General features: G+C 30.4%; 1 protein-coding gene across 2 annotated transcripts in view; it reads left to right on the forward strand.

Moving 5' to 3' along the window:
• The window catches only part of tnfsf10 (TNF superfamily member 10), a 45,329-nt gene that overhangs the window by 14,663 nt on the left and 6,247 nt on the right, over nt 1-24,419 (forward strand). For both annotated transcript variants that reach the window (XR_009809765.1, XM_061921325.1), the window contains exons 3-5: nt 22,548-22,593; nt 22,656-22,766; nt 24,182-24,411. Coding sequence is in view for 1 of the 2 variants with exons in the window: in XM_061921325.1 (XP_061777309.1) it covers nt 22,548-22,593; nt 22,656-22,766; nt 24,182-24,411 (387 nt within the window). In the remaining variant the exon portion in view is untranslated. The remainder of the gene's footprint in view (nt 1-22,547; nt 22,594-22,655; nt 22,767-24,181; nt 24,412-24,419) is intronic.

The raw sequence follows: 24,419 nt of genomic DNA on the forward strand, positions 1-24,419 counted from the left end.
TTTCTTGGAAATGATCAACATTGATATCATGGTAATCACCGTATCGTCCCTCACCGCTCGAGCATGTCTTTGTATTTGTTATCTACAGTAGTCACTTATTTTTCGACCTTTATCCTCCTGACTGGAACCTCGCAACTTGTTCCTGGAACTCTCCGTGATGACATCACTGCTCTACTTTCAGTTTGAAGGTTACACAAGCTGACTACTCCAACGTCACAGGAAAGTCTATGATTGAATAATTGCAGAAATGTGAGGGGCGTGCTTACTTTTTTCAGCTGCTGTAGTTGTCATTGATGGATCGGTATCTCATTGGACGCTGCATTTTAGGCTGCACGATCCGCCTCCTCAAGCCCCAGACCCTGTCTCCCCACCACTAAGCAGAGTACCTCCAGAAGCAACCTGACTTTTATCGCTTCCTTAAGACTCTTCTGTTGTTTGTCAGCACTCTGCCTTCCTGGTGTAGTACAAACCTGTGGTGTTAAAGGTGTGCCATTTGTGGAATGTCAATATGTTATAGACCTGTGGCACATTGAGAAAATATAATTAAAAAAAAAATAATACATAAAAAGTGTAGAAAAAAACTTTCAAAAAGGCATTAAGTAATGAGAAAAAAGATGACATGTTGATACTAATTACTTGGAGTGCACAAAAATATCGATTCATTATTTTCAGCAATTGATTTTAACTTTTTTTTTCATAAGAATCAATTTTCAAAAAGTTGTCTGAAGGCCATCACTAGGCAACAAGAAGGAGCTTTTCTAACCTGAAACCTGTTTTGAAAAAGTTTCATTATAACTATTACACCAAATGATACCTTGTAAGAATCTTGTTTGAATTGATGAACATCGAGTTTGAGTTGAGAATCGTGTTGAAATGTGAATCCTGTTTGAAACGAAAATCGAGTTGAATCCCAAATCGTTTGAATCGTGCATGGCATTTGAATCGAGAATTGTATTGAATCGTGTTTGAATCAATAATCGTGTTTGAATGGAGAATCGTGTTGAAACGTGAATCCTGTTTGAATCGAAAATCGAGTTGAATCGGGTTTGAATCGAGAATCGTATTGAATTGTGAATCGTGTTGAAACGTGAGTCCTGTTTGAATCGAAAATTGAGTTGAATCGTGTTTGAATCGTGAATCGTGTTTGAATCGAGAATCGTTTTTGAATGGAGAATCATGTTGAATCGCAAATTCTGTTTGAATCGAGTTAAATCGTAAATCGGGTTCGAATCGTGAATTGTGTTTGAATCGAGAATTGTGTTGAATCGCAAACCCTGTTTTAATGGAGTTGAATCGCGAATTGTGTTTAAATCGCGAATTGCATTTGAATCGAGAATCGTGTTGCATCGCGAATCCTGCTTAATCGTGTTTGAATCAAGAATCGTGTTTGAATCGAGAATTGTGTTGAACCGCGAATCATGTTTAAATCGTGTTGAATCGTGTTTGAATCAAGAGTCGTGTTGGAAGGGCGAACCGTGTTGAAACGTGAATCCTGTTTGAATCGCGAATCACGTTTGAATCAAGTTGAATCCTCAATCGTGTTTGGATCGCGAATCGTGTTTGAATCAAGAATTGCATTTGAATCGAGAATCATGTTGCATCGCGAATCCTGCTTAATCGTGTTTGAATCAAGAATCGTGTTTGAATCGAGAATTGTGTTGAGCCGCGAATCATGATTAAATCGTGTTGAATCGTGTTTGAATCAAGAGTTGTGTTTGAAGGGCGAATCGTGTTGAAACGTGAATCCTGTGTGAATCGCGAATCACGTTTGAATCAAGTTGAATCCTCAATCGTGTTTGAATCGTGAATCGCGTTTGAATTGCGAATCATGTTTGAATAGAGAATGGTGTTGAATGGAGAATGTGTTTAAATGTAGAGTGGTGTTGAATGGAGAGTCTATTCAGATTGGAATGGTGACCCCAGTAGTCTGATGTAATCGTTAGAGGCCCAAAGATTCACAGCTGTACTATAACCAAGACACTGTAATTGTCATCTTCTATTCATTAAAGTCTCACATTTAAAACCTTACACAAACTTTCACTTTATTTAAAAATCACCATTTAAATTTGTGTTTTTTGTTGCCATCAGCAGCAGTATGGTGTGCACGTGTATCCTAATCTAGACACTCATCGCTGTCTGTATCTGCACCATCGCTGTCGGTATCTGCACTATCGCTATCTGTATCTGCACCATCCCTAAAACAAACATGTACAGTATGTATAAATGTACAATAAGCATGTACAGTATGTATAAAGGTACAATAAGCATGTACAGTATGTATAAAGGTACAATAAGCATGTACATTATGTATAAATGTACAATAAGCATGTACATTATGTATAAATGTACAATAAGCATGTACAGTATGTATAAAGGTACAATAAGCATGTACAGTATGTATAAATGTACAATAAGCATGTACAGTATGTATAAATGTACAATAAGCATGTACATTATGTATAAATGTACAATAAGCATGTACAGTGTGTATAAATGTACAATAAGCATGTACAGTGTGTATAAATGTACAATAAGCATGTACATTATGTATAAATGACAGATCATTGTTCCAAAGGCAGATGTATTTGTCATAGATCAAAGAGAACGTGGCTCCCTCTGAATGTTAGCATGAAGCTACGTTGAAGTGATGCTAATCACAGACGTGCACACAATGAGCTCATTGATGCTTCATGTGTGATGTGATCCTCCTGCTGCGCTCTAGCAACATAGGAATGCACACACACACACACACACACACACACACACACACACACACACACACACACACACAGGTAGCTTCACTTAAATAGGAAGTGGTATGCGGCGTGAAAGTCATCCTCCAATGCACCTTGTACTGAAAGACCTCCTGGCCACTAGGGGGCCCCCTAACTGCAACTATGTTTATGTAACATTGACTCTATACCATTCATAGTCTTGATGCCTTCAGTGACTATCTACAATGTAAATAGTCATGAAAACACATGGAATGAGGAGAAGGTGTGTCCAAACTTTTGACTTGTACTGTGTATATATGTATGTATGTGTGTGCGTGTATATATATCCATCCATCCATTTTCTACCGCTTATTCCCTTTCGGGGTCGTGGGGGGCGCTGGCGCCTATCTCAGCTACAATCGGGCGGAAGGCAGGGTACACCCTGGACAAGTCGCCACCTCATCGCAGGGCCAACACAGATAGACAGACAACATTCACATTCACACACTAGGGACCATTTAGTGTTGCCAATCAACGTTCCCCAGGCGCATGTCTTTGGAAGTGGGAGGAAGCCGGAGTACCCGGAGGGAACCCACGCATTCACGGGGAGAGCATGCAAACTCCACACAGAAAGATCCCGAGCCTGGATTTGAACCCAGGACTGCAGGAACTTCGTATTGTGAGGCAGACGCGCTAACCCCTCTGCCACCGTGAAGCCCTATATATATATATATATATATATATATATATATATATATATATATATATATATATACACACATACACATGTGTATGTGTATATACATACACATACACATACACATGTGTATGTGTATGTATATATATATATATACATATACATACACATGTGTATGTATATGTGTGTTTATATATGTGTGTAAGTGTATATGATGATTGAGGGAACCCCCTCATGAAACAGTTCTGTAGAGATGAAGTAGTCTTGTGATTTTTCCCACACATACATATTGCGCTCTACCACGGTATCGAGCACTATTCTCTGGATAATCCAATCAAGACATATATATATATATATATATGTATATGTATATACATGTATATGGACATACAGTATGTATATATACAAACCCCGTTTCCATATGAGTTGGGAAATTGTGTTAGATGTAAATATAAACGGAATACAATGATTTGCAAATCATTTTCAACCCATATTCAGTTGAATACGCTACAAAGACAACATATTTGATGTTTAAACGGATAAACTTTTTTTTTTTTTTGCAAATAATCATTAACTTTAGAATTTGATGCCAGCAACACGTGACAAAAAAGTTGGGAAAGGTGGCGATAAATACGGATAAATTTGAGAAATGCTCATCAAACAGTTCTTTGGAACATCCCACAGGTGTGCAGGCTAATGATTGGGTATAAAAACAGCTTCCATGAAATGCTAAGTCATTCACAAACAAGGATGGGGTGAGGGTCACCACTTTGTAAGCAAATTGTCGAACAGTTTTAGAACAACATTTCTCAACAAGCTATTGCAAGGAATTTAGGGATTTTACCATCTACAGTCTGTAAAATCATTAAAAGGTTCAGAGAAATCACTGCACATAAGCCATGATATTACGGACCTTTGATCCCTCAGGCGGTACTGCATCAAAAACCGACATCAGTGTGTAAAGGATATCACCACATGGCCTCAGAAACACTTCATAAAACCACTGTCAGTAACTACATCTGTAAGTGCAAGTTAAAACTCTGCTATGCAAAGCAAACCCCATTTATCAACAATACCAAGGAACGCCGCTGGCTTTGCTGGGCCCGAGCTCCTCTAAGATGGACTGATGCAAAGTGGTAAAGTGTTCTGTGGTCTGACGAGTCCACATTTCTAATTATATTTGGAAACTGTGGACGTGGTGTCCTCCGGAACAAAGAGGAAAATAACCATCCGGATTGTTATAGGCGCAAAGTTCAAAATCCAGCATCTGTGATGGTATGGGGGTGTATTAGTGCCCAAGGCATGGGTAACTTACACATCTGTGAAGGCACCATTAATGCTGAATGGTCCATACAAGTTTTGGAGCAACATATGTTGTCATCCAAGCAACGTTATCATGGACGCCCCTGCTTATATCAGCAGGACAATGCCAAGCCATGTGTTACAACGGCGTGGTTTCGTAGTAAAAGAGTGCGATTACTTTCTTGGCCCGCCTGCAGTCCAGACCTGTCTCCCATCAAAAATGTGTGGCTCATTATGAAGCGTAAAATACGACAAGACCCCGGACTGTTGAAAGACTGAAGCTCTACATAAAACAAGAATGGGAAATAATTCCACTTTCAAAGCTTCAACAATTAGTTTCCTCAGTTCCCAAACGTTTATTGAGTGTTGTTAAAAGAAAAGGTGATGTAACACAGTGGTGAACATGTCCTTTCCCAACTACTTTCGCACGTGTTGCAGCCATGAAATTTTTAGTTAATTATTATTTGCAAAAAAAAATAAAGTTTATGAGTTTATACATCAAATATGTTGTCTTTGTAGTGCATTCAATTGAATATGGGTTGAAAAGAATTTGCAGATCATTGTATCCCGTTTATAGTCACATCGAACACAATTTCCCAACTCATATAGAAACAGGGTTTGGTCCGAGTCCTGGTCCAAGTCTTAGTACTAGTCCCAGTCCTGTTCATAGTGCTAGTCCTAGTCAATGTCTCGTAGTAGTAGTTGTAGTCTTAGTCGTAGTCTGTGTCGTAGTTTGAGTCTTAGTTTAACCCCTAGTCATATTCCTAGTTCTAGTCATAGTCGTAGTTCTTGTTGTAGTCGTAGTCTGTGTCGTAGTCTGTCCTTGCCCGAGTCCTAGCCCAAGCCCTAGTTTGACTGCTAGTCCTTGTCTTTCTCCAAGTCCTAGTCTGACTCCTAGTCACAGTCCCAGTTATAGTCGTTGTTTCAGTCCAAGACCTTGTCCAAGTCCTAGTCTGACTCCTAGTCCAAGTCCCAGTTATAGTCGTCGTCTCAGTCCAAGATCTAGTCATAGTCCTAGTAGTAGTCCTAGTCGTAGTCGTCATCTCAGTCCTAGTCTTAGTCGTAGTCCGAGTCCTGGCTTTAAGCTGGCTCACACACCAGCACCTGACCCCGGTCTGGATCCCACGCCAGCACCGGACCCTAGGCTGGATCTCATTCCAGCATCCGACCTCTGGCTGGATCACATTCAAGCACCTGCTCCAAAGCGGGAGCCCACACCGGCACCTGCTCCAAAGCTGGAGCCCACACCGGCGCCTGCTCCAAGGATGGAGCCCACACCGGCGCCTGCTCTAAGGCTGGAGCCCACGCGCGCACCTGCGTCTGCTCCTCGGCCGGCAGCAGCGTCTGCTCCTCGGTCGTCTCCTGCATCAATGCCTGCTTAGGCTGCAGCCCCCGCACTTTTGTCTGCTGCTGCCAGGTCAGCTCCGACGCATCCACCTCCTCGCCTGCCACGGGTGTGGCCGTACCCTGGACGTCCTCCTCGTCGGGCGCATCCACCTCCTCGCCTGCCACGGGTGTGGCCGTACTCTGGGCGTCCTCCTCGTCGGGCGCATCCACCTCCTCGTCTGCCACGGGTGTGGCCGTACTCTGGGCGTCCTCCTCGTCGGGCGCATCCACCTCCTCGTCTGCCACGGGTGTGGCCGTACTCTGGGCGTCCTCCTCGTTGTGCGCATCCACCTCCCCGTCGGTCATGGGTGTGGCCGTACCCCGGGTGTCCTCCTCACATGACGCACCCATCTCCTCGTCGGCCACGTAGATGGGGTGGTCATGTTGTGATCCGGTTCCCGGATCACATCGTTAGTCTGTCATTTGAGTCCTTTTTGGTGGTCTGATTATTTTTGGACTCTTCCGATCCCTTAGTTTGTGTGTGCACTTCCTGTTTTGGTTACCATGGTTTCTTATTTGTCCCAACTGCTATGTTTTTCACGCACGCCTGATGGCAATTATTGTTTGAGTATTTAAGCCTGCATTCTACCTCAGTTCATTCTTGGTTCGTCACTTGCAATATGCAACACGCACGTTTTAGTTATCCTGCTAGCTTTGTAGCTGTGCTAAGTTATGTCTTAACTTCTCATGCGGACGGCACGTCTTTTGGACTTTGACTTAGTGCTAAATGTTAGCCTTGCTCCCCGTGCGTCCGGCACACTTTTCGTTTGTCCTTTTTGTACCAGTTTTTATTTTTATTTCGTTTGTCCTTTTTGTACCAGTTTTTGTTTTTATTTTTGTATTAAAACCAGCTCCTACCTGCAATTCCTGCTTGTCCTTGGTCCTCGTGCATCCAGGGGTGACACAACACGCACAAGATGTGTTCCAAATGTGACATATGTGTATATAAGTATGTATGTGTGTGTATATATATTTATATATATATATATATATATATATATATATATATATATATATATATATATATATATATATGTATGTGTATATATATGTATCTATATAAGTACTTATATGTGTGTGTGTGTGTGTGTATGTATGTATGTGTGTATATATATATATACATGTATGTATATGTATACACATGTATATGTATGTATGTGTATATATATGTATCTATATAAGTACTTATATGTGTGTGTGTGTGTGTGTGTGTGTGTGTGTGTATGTATGTATGTGTGTATATATATATATACATGTATGTATATGTATACACATGTATATGTATGTATATGTATACACATGTATATGTATGTATATGTATATACATGTATATGTATATGTATGTACATGTATATGTATATACATGTGTGTATATGTATATACATGTGTGTATATGTATATACATGTATATGTACGTAATGATATATACATGTATGTATGTATATATATACATGTGTGTATATGTATATACATGTATGTATATATACATTTGTGTTTATGCATGTATATATACACATGTATGTACACATGTATGTATGAATATATACATGTATATTTATGTATGTGTAGATATACATGTATATATATGTATGTATGTATGTATATATACATGTATGTATGTATGTATATATACATGTGTGTATAAGTATGTATGTATACATACCTGTGTGTATATGTATGTATATATACACATCTATGTATGTATGTATGTATGTATGTATACATGTGTATATATATATGTATGTGTGTGTATGTATATATATGTATGTGTATATACTATATATGTATGTATGTGTATATACATGTATGTATGTATGTATGTATGTATGTATATAAAGTTGATTTGATTTGATATGTGTGTGTATATATATTTGTATGTATGTATATATATGTATGTATGTATAAGTGTATGTATATATAAAAGTATATATATGTCTATATAAGTATATGTATATATAAAAGTATATATACATATACATATATAAGTATGTGTATATATATGTATGTATGTATGTATATGTGTGTGTGTGTGTGTGTGTGTGTGTATATATATATATGTATATATATATATTTAGATATACAGGACTGTCTCAGAAAATTTGAATATTGTGAAAAAGTCCTTTTTTTTCTGTAATGAAACTAAAAACATGGAAATGTCATACATTCTGGATGCACTACACATCAACTGAAATATTGCAAGCCTTTTATTGTTTTAATATTGCTGATTATGGCAAACAGCTTAAGAAAACTCAAAAATCTTATCTCAAAAAATTAGAATATTTCCTCAGACCAAGTAAAAAAAAAGATTTATAACAGCAAAACAAAATTAAACATTTGAAAATGTCAATTAATGCACTAAGTACTTGGTTGGGAATCATTTCGCATGGATTACTGCATCAATGCAGCGTGACATGGAGGCAATCGGCCTGTGGCATTGCTGAGGTGTTATGGATGCCCAGGATGGTTCAATAGCATATAACTTAAGCTCATTTGCATTATTGGGTCTGGTGTCTTTCAGGTTCTTCTTCACAATACATGTGTGTATATGTATGTATGTATGTATATATACACATGTGTGTATATGTATGTTTGTATTTCAAAATGTGTGTATATGTATGTATGTATACATGTGTGTATATGTATGTATATATACACATGTATGTGTATATATGTGTATACAAATACATGTGTATGTATATATATGTATATGTGTGTATATATATATGTATGTTTATATGTATGCATGTTTATATGTATGCATATATATGTATGTTTTTAAATGTATATTTGAATATACATGTATATATGTATGTTTATATGTATGTATATATATGTGTATATATATATATATATATATATATATATATATATATGTGTATATATATGTATGTACAAACCCCGTTTCCATATGAGTTGTGAAATTATGTTAGATGTAAATATAAACGGATGTATATATATGTATATATACATATATATTTATATATATATGTATATATAAGTATGTATATGTATGTATATAAGTATGTATATGTGTGTTTGTGTGTGTTTATATATATTTATATAAATATGTACGTGTATATATGTATGTATATATATATATATATGTATGTAAGTATGTATGTGTGTATATATATTTATATGTATGTGTATATATATTTATATGTATGTGTATATATATTTATATGTATGTGTATATATATGTATGTGTATGTATATATGTGTATATGTATGTATATATACATATGTATGTATGTATATATTTATGTTTATATATATATACATGTATGTATATACATGTATATGCACATATGTGTATATACATGTATGTATGTATTTATGTATATATACATGTGTGTATATGTATGTATGTGTGTATATATATTTATATGTATGTGTATGTATATATGTGTATATGTATGTATATATACATATGTATGTATGTATATACATGTATATGCACATATGTATATATAGATGTATGTATGTATGTATGTATTTGTGTATATATACATGTGTGTATGTGTATGTATATATACACATGTATGTATGTATGAATGTATGTATGTACACATGTGTATGTATGTATGTACAGTATGTATGTATATATACGTGTTTGTATACATGTATATGTATGTGTGTATATTTACATGTATATGTATGTGTGTGTATATATACATGTGTATACATGTACGTATGTATATATACATGTATATATACACATGTATGTATGTACTCCTGTATGTGTAAGTATATATACATGTGTATATATGTATATATACATTTATATATTTGTATGTATGTAGGTATGTGTGTTTGTGTGTAGATATATACACATACATGTATGTATATGTACGTATGTATGTATATGTATTTATGTATGTATATACATGAGTGTATATGTATGTACACATGTATGTGTATGTATGTATGTATATACATGTATGTATATATGTGTGTGTGTGTATATATATGTGTATATACTTTATGTATTTATGTGTATATATATTTATGTGTATATTTATATGTATATATATGTATGTGTATATATATATATATGTATGTATATATATATATAAATAAAGTTGATTTGATTTGATATGTGTGTATATATGTATGTATAATATATGTATGTATATATATGTATGTATGTATATATGTATGTTTATATATATTCATATATAAGTGTATATATATGAAAGTATATGTGTATTTATAAAAGTGTGTATATTTATATGTATATATGTATATATCTATATAAGTATGTATATATGTGTGTGTATATTTATATGTATATATATATATGTATGTATACATGTGTGTGTATATATATGTATATATATAAATAAAGATTTTATTTGATATGTATATATGTATGTATAATATATGTATGTATATATGTATGTATGTGTATGTATATATGTATATGTATAAGTGTATATATATGAAAGTATATGTGTATATATATATATAAAAGTATATATATAAAAGCATATATATGTATGTATGTATGTATAAGTATATATCTAAAATTGATATATATATAAGTATGTATATATATGTATATATCTATATAAGTATATATATATGTGTGTGTGCGCGTATATATATGTATATAAGTATGTATGTGTAGGTATATATGTATGTATATGTGTATATAGATATGTATGTAAATATTTTTATATTACATATGTATATGTATATGCATGTATATATGAATGTTTATATGTATATATGTATTTAAATGTATATATGAATATACATGTATATATGTATGTGTATATGTATGTATTTATATATTTATGTATGTATATATATATATATGTATATAAATATACATATATGTACATACCCCGTTTCCTTATGAGGTGGGAAATTATGTCAGATGTAAATTTAAACTGAATACAATGATTTGCAAATCCTTTTCAACCCATATTCAATTGAATGCACTACAAAGACAACATTTTTTTTGTTGCAAATAATAACTTAGAATTTCATTGCTGCAACACGTGCCATGTATATATATGTATATATATATATATATATATATATATATATATATATATATATATATATATATATATGTATCTATATAAATATATGTATACATATGTATGTATTTTTATGTATGTATGTGTGTTTGTGTGTGTGTATATCCCGCGACCCCAAAAGGGAATAAGCGGTAGAAAATGGATGGATGGATGGATGTGTATATATGTATGTATATAAGTATGTATGTGTGTATATATATTTATATGTATGTGTATGTATATATGTGTATATGTATGTATATACATATGTAAGTATGTATCTATGTATATCTATATATATGCATTATGTATACACATATATAAACACACGGGCGGTATAGCTCGTTTGGTAGAGTGGCCGTGCCAGCAACTTGAGGGTTGCAGGTTCGATTCCCGCTTACGCCATCCTAGTCACTGCCGTTGTGTCCTTGGGCAAGACACTTTACCCACCTGCTCCCAGTGCCACCCACACTGGTTTAAATGTAACTTAGATATTGGGTTTCACTATGTAAGGCGCTTTGAGTCACTAGAGAAAAGCGCTATATAAATACAATTCACTTCACTTTATATTCACATATGTATATATAAATGTATATATGTATGTATGTATGTATGTATATATACATGTGTGAATATGTATGTATATATTCATGTGTGTATATGTATATACATGTATATGTACGTATGACTATATACTTGTATATATGTATGCATGTATATAAATGTGTGTATATGTATATATACACACATACATGCATGTGTATGTATATAGACGTCTTTGTATACATGTATATGTATGTGTGTATATATACATGTATGTATATATACACATGTATGTATGTATGTACACCTGTATGTGTATGTATATATACATATATATAGATGTATATATATATTTATATATATCAATCAATCAATCAATTATATATATCAATCAATCAACATATATATATATATATATATGTGTGTGTGTGTGTAAGTAGGTATGTGTGTGTGTGTGTGTGTGTGTATATATATACACACATACATGTATGTATATGTACATATGTATATGTATGTATGTGTGTCTGTATATATACATGTATGTATATGTACATATGTATATGTATGTGTGTATATATACATGTGTATATATGTACGTATGTATATATACGTGTATATATACACATATATGTATGTATGTACACCTGTATTTGTATGTATATATACATATACGTGTATATATATATGTTTATATACATTTATATATCTATCAATCAATCAATCAATCGATGTTTACTTATATAGCCCGAAATCACTAGTGTCTCAAAGGGCTGCACAAACCACTACGACATCCTCGGTAGGCCCACAGAAGGGCATATATATATATATTTATATATATATATATTTGTGTGTGTGTGTGTGTGTGTGTGTGTGTGTGTGTGTGTGTGTGTGTGTGTGTAAGTAGGTATGTCTGTGTGTATATATATACACACATACATGTATGTATGTATGTATGTATATATACTTTTGTGTATATGAATGTATGTATGTATATACATGTATGTATATACATGTATATATATTTATGTACATATGTATATGTGTCTGTATATATATATATATATGTATGTGTATATACTCTATATATTTATGTGTATTTATATGTATATATATATGTATATATATGTACATACATATATATGTGTATATATATATTTATATATATATATAAATAAAGTTGATTTGAAATGTGTATATCTGTATGTGTATATATATGTATGTATATAAATAAATGTATATATGGTTATATATAAAAGTATATACATAAAAGTATATATATATAAGTATGTATATATACATGTGTATTTAAAATGTATATATGAGTATGTATATTTATGTATATGTATATATCTATATAAGTATGTATATATGTGTGTATATATGTATGTGTATATATATATTTATATAAGTATGTTTTTATATATACATGTGTTTGTATGTATATATACATATGTATATACATGTATATGTATGTATGTATATATACATGTATGTATGTATGTATATATACATGTATTAATGCATATATACATGTGTATATGTATGAATATATACATGTCTGTGTATATATACACATTCATGTATGTATATATACATGTATGTATGTATATATACATGTTTATATTTATGTATATATATATGTATGTGTCTGTATATATACACATGTATGTATGTATATATAAAAGTATATATATATATAAAAGTATGTATATATGTATATATCCATATTAGTATGTATGCATTTAAGTCTGTGTGTGTGTGTGTCTATATATACATATATATATATACTTATATATATACATATATATATATGTATATATATACAAATATACATATATGTATATATATACATGTATTTATATGTGTTTGTGTATATATATATGTATATATGTGTATGTATATAAGTATGTATGTGTGTATGTATATTTATATATATGTATGTATATATACATGTGTATGTACGTATGTATATATATATGTATATACATGTATATGTACGTATATGTTTGTATGTATATGTATATATAAATATTTATTTGTAGTTTTTTTACTTGCGTATATGTATGTATATATACATGTGTGTATATGTCTGTATATATACACATGTATGTATGTATACATGTGTCTATGTATGTATACATACATGTCTGTATATGTCTGTGTATATATACACATTTATGTATGTATATATACATGTATGTATGTATGTATGTATATGTATGTATATATTACATGTGTATATATGTGTGTATATATGTGTATATATGTGTATATATATATGTATATAAGTATGTATGTGTGTATATATATTTATATATATGTATGCATATATACATGTGTATGTATATATATGTATGTATATATACATGTGTATGTATAAATATATACGTGTGTGTATGTATGTATGTATGTATATGATTATACATATATGTACATAAATGTATTTATTTATGTATGTATGTATATGTATATATAAATGTGTATTTGTATGTTTTTTACATGTGTATATGTATGTATATATACATGTGTGTATATGTATGTATATATACACATGTATACATACATGAATTTATGTATATGTATGTATACATGTGTATCTATGTATGTACACATGTATGTGTATGTATGTATATATATATGTATGTATGTATGTATGTGTATATGTGTATATGTGTTTGTATACATGTATGTATATGTACGTATGTATGTATATATACATGTGTATATGTATATATATTCACATGTATGTATATATGTACACATGTATGTATACATACATGCGTAGATATACATGTATATATGCATTTATATATAAGTATGTATGTATATATGTATAGAAATATACATACATGTATGTTTATATATATACATGTATATGTACATTATGTATATGGACATGTATTTATGTGTATGTATTTATATATACATGTGTTTATATGTATGTATGTATTTATACATGTATATATGTGTATGTATACACATCTATGTATGTTTGTATGTACACGTATGTATGTAGGTATGTTTATATACATGTATATGTGCATATATACATGTATATGTATGTATGTATATATACATGTGTATATATGTACGTATGCATATATACATGAATGTATTTATGTATATATACATGTTTGTTTATAATTTTGTATATATACACGTATGTATGTAAACATGTATGTGTATGTAAGTATGTACTCCTGTATGTCTATTTATTTATATACATTTATATATATGTATGTATGTGTATATTTACATACATATGCAAATATATGTACATATGTATGTACTGTATATGTATGTATAGATTCATGTGTGTAAATGTATGTCTGTATACACGTGTGTATATGTATGTATGTATATATACATTTGTATTTGTATGTGTATACAAACATGTATGTACACATGTCTGTGTGTTATGCATGTATGTATATATACATGTATATATGTATGTCTATATGTGTGTTTATATATGTGTATGTGTATATACTGTATATATTTGTATATATGTAAGTATATATATAAATGTATATATATGTGTGTGTATGTATGTGTATATATATATATATATATATATATATATATATATATATATATGTATACATATATAAATAAAGTTGATTTGATTTGATATGTGTGCATATATATAAGTATGTATATATAAATAAAAGTATATATATGTATGTATAATATGTATATACATAAAAGTATTATATAAGTATGTATATGTGTATGTATATGTACATATATATGTATGTGTATACATATGTATATAAGTATTTGTGTGTGTATATATATTTATATGTATGTATGTGTATCATATATGTATGTAAGTATGTATATGTATGCATGTATACATGTGTATGTGTATACACATGTGTATATGTATGTATATATACATGTTTGTATATGTATGTGTACATACACATATATGTATGTATGTATGTATGTATGTATATATACATGTGTATATATACATGTATATGTATGTATATATGTATATGTACATTTGTATATTTACATATGTACATATACGTATGTATATATACATGTATGCATATGTATATACATCTATATGTACATATGTATATATACATGTATGTATGTCCATATACATATATGTATGTATATGTATGTATATGTATGTATATATACATGTGTATATATGTATATATACATGTAAGTATATGTATATAAATCTATATGTACGTATGTATTTATATATGTAGTTATGTATATATGCATGTGTGTCTATGGATGTATATATACACATGTATGTATGTATGTATATAAACATACATGTATGTATGTATATGTACGTATGTATATATACATTTATGTATTTATGTATGTATATATACATGTGTTTACATGTTTACATGTATTTTTACATGTGTGTATATGTATGTATATATACACATGTATTTATGTATGTATATACACATGCATGTGTATGTATATATACATGTGTATATTTACATGTATATGTATGTATATATACATTTATATGTATGTATATATGTATATATATACATACATACATGTATGTTTATACTTGTATATGCACGTATGTATATATAAATATATGTATGTATGTATATATACATATGTGTATACTGTATGTATGTATGTATTTATACATATGTGTATATCTATGTATGTATGTATGTATGTACACATGAATGTGTATGTATGTATATATGTATATATATACATGTATATATGTGTATGTATATATATCTATTTGTGTGTATATATGTATGTATATATGTATGTATATGTACACATGTGTATGTATGTATGTACACATGAATGTGTATGTATGTATATATGTACATGTATATATGTGTATGTATATATATCTATTTGTGTGTATATATATATGTACGTATATATGTATGTTTATGTATGTATATGTATACATGCATTTAAATGTAAATATGAATATACATGTATATATGTATTTATATATGTATATATATATATATGTATGTTTATATATATGTATGTACATACCCTGTTTCCATATGAGTTGGGAAATTGTGTTAGATGTAAATATAAACAGATTACAATGATTAGCAAATCCTTTTCAACCCATATTCAATTGAATGCACTACAAAGACAACATATTTGATGTTCAAACTCATAAGCTTTATTTTTTTTTTGCAAATAATAATTAACTTAGAATTTCATGGCTGCAACACGTGCCATGTGTGTGTGTATATATATATATATATATATATATATATATATATATATATATATATATATTTAAAGTATGTATGTTGTGACGGACTTCCTGCCATCCGTGTGTGGGTTGCAGTGATGACTGACACATGACGCATCATAGCAGGTTTTACTCTTATTTATTGTTCCAATAAACCTCTTGTCTGGCCAGTCTGTCGCACCACTTTCTGGCTTGCTGGCTCTTCCTGCTGGTCAAGGCACACCTTTTGCTGTACGCCGGCTGCATCTGGTGCGGGGACTCATCCTTGGTCTGGTGTCTCTCGTCGCTCTCGTGGTCGTTCTTGTCGCGTGTTCCTTCTCCTACTTCTAACACAATCGTTCCTCCCTCGCACTTTTTATGTTGCAGCAGAAGATGCAGGGATTGAGCACAGGTGTGTTGTGTACGCACCTGACTCTGATGGCTGTAGTGTCGCTCCAGCCGTGCCCCGCCTCTCCGATCTGCTGCATGCTCCACCTCATGGCCTCCATCTTGGGCCAGACCATCATTGTGTGTATATGTATGTATGTGTATATATATATAAGTATGTATTTATGTGTATGTATATATATATATATATATATATATATATGTTTGCGTGTGTATGTATATAAATATGTTTATGTGTGTGTGTGTATATATATATTTATATATATATGTATGTGTATATATATATGTATATAGGTTTGTATGTGTGTGTATATATATTTATATGTATGTGTACATATATATGTATATAAGTATGTATATGTGTGTACATGTATATATGCATGTATATATACATATGTATATGTATATATATACATGTATGTATGTATGTATGTATATGTATATACATGTATATGAACATATGTATATATATACATGTATGTATGTATGTATGTATATATACATGTGTGTATGTATATGTACGTATGTATATATACATCTATGTATGTATATGTATGTATGTATGTATACATGTGTGTGTATATGTATGTATGTATATATACACATGTATGTGTGTATGTACACACGTATGTGAGGCGGCCAAAAACCTGAGGGTTGCAGGTTCGCTGCAGGTTCGCTTCCCACCTATTGACATCCAAAAAATCGCTGCCGTTGTGTCCTTGGGCAGGACACTTCACCCTTTGCCCCCGGTTCCACCCACACTGGTGATTGAATGATGAATGTATGATAGGTGGTGGTCGGAGGGGCTGTAGGCGCAAACTGGCAGCCACGCTTCAGTCAGTCTACCCCAGGGCAGCTGTGGCTACTGATGTAGCTTACCACCACCAGGTGTGAAAGAATGAGTCCCACTTCTCTGTGAGCGCTTTGAGTGTTTAAAAAAGCGCATTATAAATCTAAGTTATTAGTTATTATTATTATTATTATTATTATTATTTGTAGTATTATGTGTATGTATGTATGTATATATACATACATGTGTTTGTATACATGGATATGTATGTGTGTATATATACATGTATATGTATCTATGTATATAAAAGTGTATATATGTAGGTATGTATATATACATGTATATATACACATGTATGTATGTACACTTAAATGTGTATGTATGTATATATACATTTATATATATGTATGTATGTAGGTATGTGTATATATGTATGTATGTATACACATGTATGTATGTACATATACATTTATATATATGTATGTATGTGTGTATATGTATGTATGTATACATGTATATGTATTTATATATGTTCATGTATGTATATATTTATATATGTATGTGTATGTATGTATATAAATATGTCTATATGTATGTATGTATAGACGTGTGTATATGTATGTATATATATACGTGCGTACATGTATGTTTATATACACATGTATGTATATACATGTATATATGTGTTTGTTTGTATATATATATGTTCATATAGTATATATATATATATATATATATGAATATATATGTTTAAGTGTGTATATACAGTATAGATTTGTATGTGTATATATATATGTATGTGTGTATATATATATATGTATATATACGTATGTGTACATGTATGTGTATATATGTATATAAATAAAGTTGATTTGATATGTGTGTGTATATATATGTATGTGTATATACATATATATATGTATACATATATATATATATATACATATATGTATGTATATATACACGTGTATATATACATGTGTATATATACATGTATATGTATGTGTGTATATATATGTATATATACGTATGTGTACATGTATGTGTATATATGTATATAAATAAAGTTGATTTGATATGTGTGTGTATATATATGTATGTGTATACATATATATATGTATACATATATGTATGTATATATACACGTGTATATATACATGTGTATACATACATGTATATGTATGTGTGTATATATACATGTATATGTATGTGTGTATATATACATGTATATGTATGTGTGTATATATGCATATGTATGTATATATACATTTATATATATGTATATATACATACATACATACATGTATGTATATATACATATATATGTACCTATGTATATGTACATGTATGTATGTATATATACATGTGTATATGTATGTATATATATATATATACATATGTGTATATGTGTGTATTTATACACATGTATGTATGTATGTATATATACATGTGTGTGTATATGTATGTATGTATATACACATGTTTTATATGTGTGTATATATACACATGTATGTATGTATATATACATGTTTATATATACATGTATATGTATGCATACATTTATGTACATGTGTGTATATACACATACATGTAGTATTTGTATATACATGTATATGTACGTATGTATATATACATGTATGTATGTACATGTAAATAGGTATGTATATATACATGCGTGGATATGTATGTATTTATGTTTGTATGTATTTATACATGTGTATATGTATGTATGTATATATATATATACATATATGTATATGTATGTATGTATACATGTGTGTATATGTATGTATATATACAAATGTATGTATGTATGTATATACTGTATACATGTGTGTATATGTATTTATACATACACATGTATGTATGTACCCATGTATGTGTATGTATGTATATATATATATACATGCATGTATGTGTATGTATTTAGGGATGTATATATACATGCGTGGATATGTATGTATGTATATATACATATGTGTATATGTATTTATTTATACATGTGTGTATATGTATGTATATATACACGTGTGTATATGTATGTATATATACATATATATAAATATATATATGTATATATATAGGTATGTAAGTATATAGGTGTATGTGTGTATATATATATATATATAAATTTATGTATATATGTAAATGTCTGTATATATGTGTATATACTGTGTGTATATATATAAATGTGTATGTAAATGTATATGTATATATATCAACGTGTGTGTGTGTATATATATATATATATATATATATATATATATATAAATGTGTATATATATACGTATGTATATATGTATGTGTATATATACGTTTCTGTACATGTATTTGTATATATATAAATAAAGTTGATTTGATATATGTATGTATAATATATGTATGTATATATATATATATGTATGTATGTATATATACAGTTGTATGAGTATATATGTATCTGTATACATGTTTGTATATATATGTATGTGTATATATATGTATGTATATATTTATATATATGTATGCATACATATATATGTATGTATGTATATATATGTATAAATAAATATAAGTGTGTATATATACATATATAAATATATAAATGTATATATAAATTAAAGTATATATATAAGTATGTATATATATAAATATATATAAAAGTATATATAAATAAATATGTATATATATAGGTATGTACGTATATAAATGTATGTGTGTATATATATACATTTCTATATATATATATGTATGTGTATATTTATATGTATATAAGTATGTATGTGTGTATATATATTTATATAAAAATGTATGTGTATACATATGTGTGTATATAAGTATGTTTATGTATATGTATGTATATATACATTTCTATATATGTATATATACATACGCACATGTTTGTATATGTATATACATGTATATGTACGTACGTATGTATATGTATGTAATTATATATACATGTGTTTAAATGTATGTATAAATGTGTGTATTTGTATGTATATATACGTGTGTGTATACGTATGTGTATATATACACATGTATGTATGTATACATACATGTGTGTGTATATGTATGTATGTTTATATATATGTGTTTATATGTATGTATATATACACATCTATGTATGTATGTATATATGTACACATGTATGTTCATGTATGTATGTCTATGTATGTATGTATATATATGTATGTACATGTGTATATATATACACATACATATATGTATTTGTTTATACTTCTATATGTACGTATGTATATATACATGTATGTATGTATATGTATGTATATATACGTGTGTACATGTATGTTTGTATACACATGTATGTATATACATGTATATATGTGTTTATGTGTATATATATGTTCATATACTATATATATATATGAATATATATGTTTAAGTGTGTATATACAGTATATATTTGTATGTGTATATATATATATGTATATATACGTATGTGTACATGTATGTGTATATTTGTATATAAATCAAGTTGATTTGATGTGTGTGTATATATATGTATGTATATATATGTATATGTATATATATATGTACACATATATGTGTATACATTTATATGAATGTATGTATATATATTTATCTATGTATGTTTATTTATATGTATATATATAAAGTATATTTGTGTATATAAATAAAAGTATATATATATAAGTATGTATATATAAGTACATATATATATAAAAGTTTATATACATAAGTATGTATATATATAGTTATGTAAGTATATAGGTGTATGTGTGTATATATATAAATGTATCTATATATGTATGTGTATTTTCAAATGTTTGATTATGTTTTGCTTTTATAAATTTTTTTTTTTTACTTGGTCTGAAGAAATATTCAAATTTTTTGAGATAGGATTTTTGAGTTTTCTTAAACTGTTTGCCATAATCCGCAATATTAAAATAATAAAAGGCTTGCAATATTTCAGTTGTGTAATGAATCCAGAATGTATGACATTTTCATGTTTTTAGTTGCATTACAGAAAATAAAGGACTTTATCACAATATTCTAATTTTCTGATACAGTCCTGTGTGTTTGGGTATATATATATATACATATATATATATATATATATATATATATATGTGTGTGTTTGTGTCTCTCTGACTGTTACTTTACATACAATCGACTTTCGGCCCAGAGCAAAAAAATGTATCCCAATGCGGCCCCCAAGTCAAAAAGTTTACATTAGGAAGGGGATTCATATCAGCACATTCCTTGATTCATTGCGCTTAACTTGACACATGAAACGTGACATGGGTTAGCTCTCGAGCGTTAATTTTTAAAAAAAAATTTGTGGTAATTCCAACTTTGACCGGTTTTTATGTCGAGTGGCGCTTTTCTATCATTTTCAGCAGACTGCATTGCAAAATAATTCACCCAGAATCACTTCCCTACTCTAGTAGCATTGTTTGCATGATTGTTAGTGTGCTTGTACTCATGTGTGCTTCTGGTCCTGCTGCAGTCCTTGTCCCAGCGCTACCAGAAGCAGATCTCTTCGGCAGTCCGAGGTAAGACCCCTCAACACGTTTTTAACCTCAACCTTGGGACTCACCGTCCACTTCCTGTCCAGACGAAGTGTCCCGGGTCCTGCCTTCGCTGGCGGCAGAGGACAGGACATCACCTCGGCCTCAAGTCGCCGCCCACGTCACGGGGAGCTTTGTCCCCGAGCTGGAGTCAGGAGGTGAGGTCCAGATGCTCATTTCTTCTTCTGCTATATTTTATCTCAGGGGTCACCAACCTTTTTGAACGCAAGAGCTGCTTCTTGGGTACGAAGGGCTACCAGTTTGATACACACTTAAATACATTGCCAGAAATAGCCAATTTGCTCAGTTTACCTTTAATAAGTAAATCTATATGTATATAAAAATGGTTATTTCTGTCCGTCATTCCGTCGTAAATTTTTTTTCCTTTTACGGAAGGTTTTTTGTAGAGAATAAATGATGAAAAAAAACACTTAATTGAACGGTTTAAAAGAGGAGAAAACAGGAAAAAAATTAAAATTAACTTTTGAAACATAGTTTATCTTCAATTTCGACTCTTTAAAATTCAAAATTCAACCGATAAAAAGAACAGAAAAACTAGCTCATTTGAATCTTTTTGAAAAAATTTAAAAAAGTTAGTCATTTTTCCTGATTAAGATTAATTTTAGAATTTTGATGACATGTTTTAAATAGGTTAAAATCCAATCTGCACTTTGTTAGAATATATAACAAACTGGACCAAGCTATATTTCTAACAAAGACAAATTATTATTTCTTCTAGATTTTCCTGAACAAATTTTTTTTAAAGAAATTCAAAATACTTTAAAATAAGATTTAAATTTGATTTTACAGATTTTCTAGATTTTACAGAATGTTTTTTTTTTGTTTTAATTATGATAATTTTTGAAGAAATATTTCACAAACATTCTTTGTCAAAAAAACAGAAGCTAAAATGAAGAATTAAATTAAAATGTATTTTATTATTCTTTACAATAAAACAAACAAATTTACTTGAACATTGATTTAAATTGTCAGGAAAGAAGAGGAAGGAATTTAAAAGGTAAAACGTATGTGTTTAAAAATCCATCCATTTCCATCCATTTTCTACCGCTTATTCCCTTTTTGGGGTCGCGGGGGGCGCTGGCGCCTATCTCAGCTACCATCGGGCGGAAGGCGGGGTCATTTTTAAGGTTGTATTTTTTCTCTAAAATTGTCTTTCTGAAAGTTATAAGAAGCAAAGTAAAATAATAAATTAATTTATTTAAACAAGTGAGGACTAAATCTTTAAAATATTTTTTGGATTTTCAAATTCTATTTGAGTTTTGTCTCTCTTAGAATTAAAAATGTCCAGCAAAGCGAGACCAGCTTGCTAGTAAATAAATTAAATTAAAAAAATAGAGGCAGCTCACTGGTAAGTGCTGCTATTTGAGCTATTTTTAGAACAGGCCAGCGGGCGGCTCATCTGGTCCTTACGGGCGACCTGGTGCCCGCGTTGGTGACCCCTGCTCTGTCTTCTTCTACACTACACTTGATGTAAAACTGCAGGATGTCTACCTGCGTTGGCTCATTAGCGCCCCTTGTGGAGCCAAGTGGTTGTTGACATGTTTCCTGGCAGCTGCAAGCACGGCCGGCCGGCGACTTCAAGGGCAGAAGATCACCTGGTGGGAAGGTCAGAAGGGGCTGGCCTTCCTCCAGGACGTCCAGCTGGTGGACGGCGAGCTTGTGGTCCCGCGTCCCGGCCTCTACTACGTCTACGCCCAGACCTACTTCCGACACACCCAGGACTCGGAGGACGACTCGGCGGAGGAGGCGGGGCGCCCCCTGCTGCAGTACATCTATAAAAAGGTGAGGGC

Source organism: Nerophis ophidion, linkage group LG15 (assembly GCF_033978795.1).
Source record: "Nerophis ophidion isolate RoL-2023_Sa linkage group LG15, RoL_Noph_v1.0, whole genome shotgun sequence".
In the NCBI taxonomy this organism is placed as follows: Eukaryota; Metazoa; Chordata; class Actinopteri; order Syngnathiformes; family Syngnathidae; genus Nerophis; species Nerophis ophidion.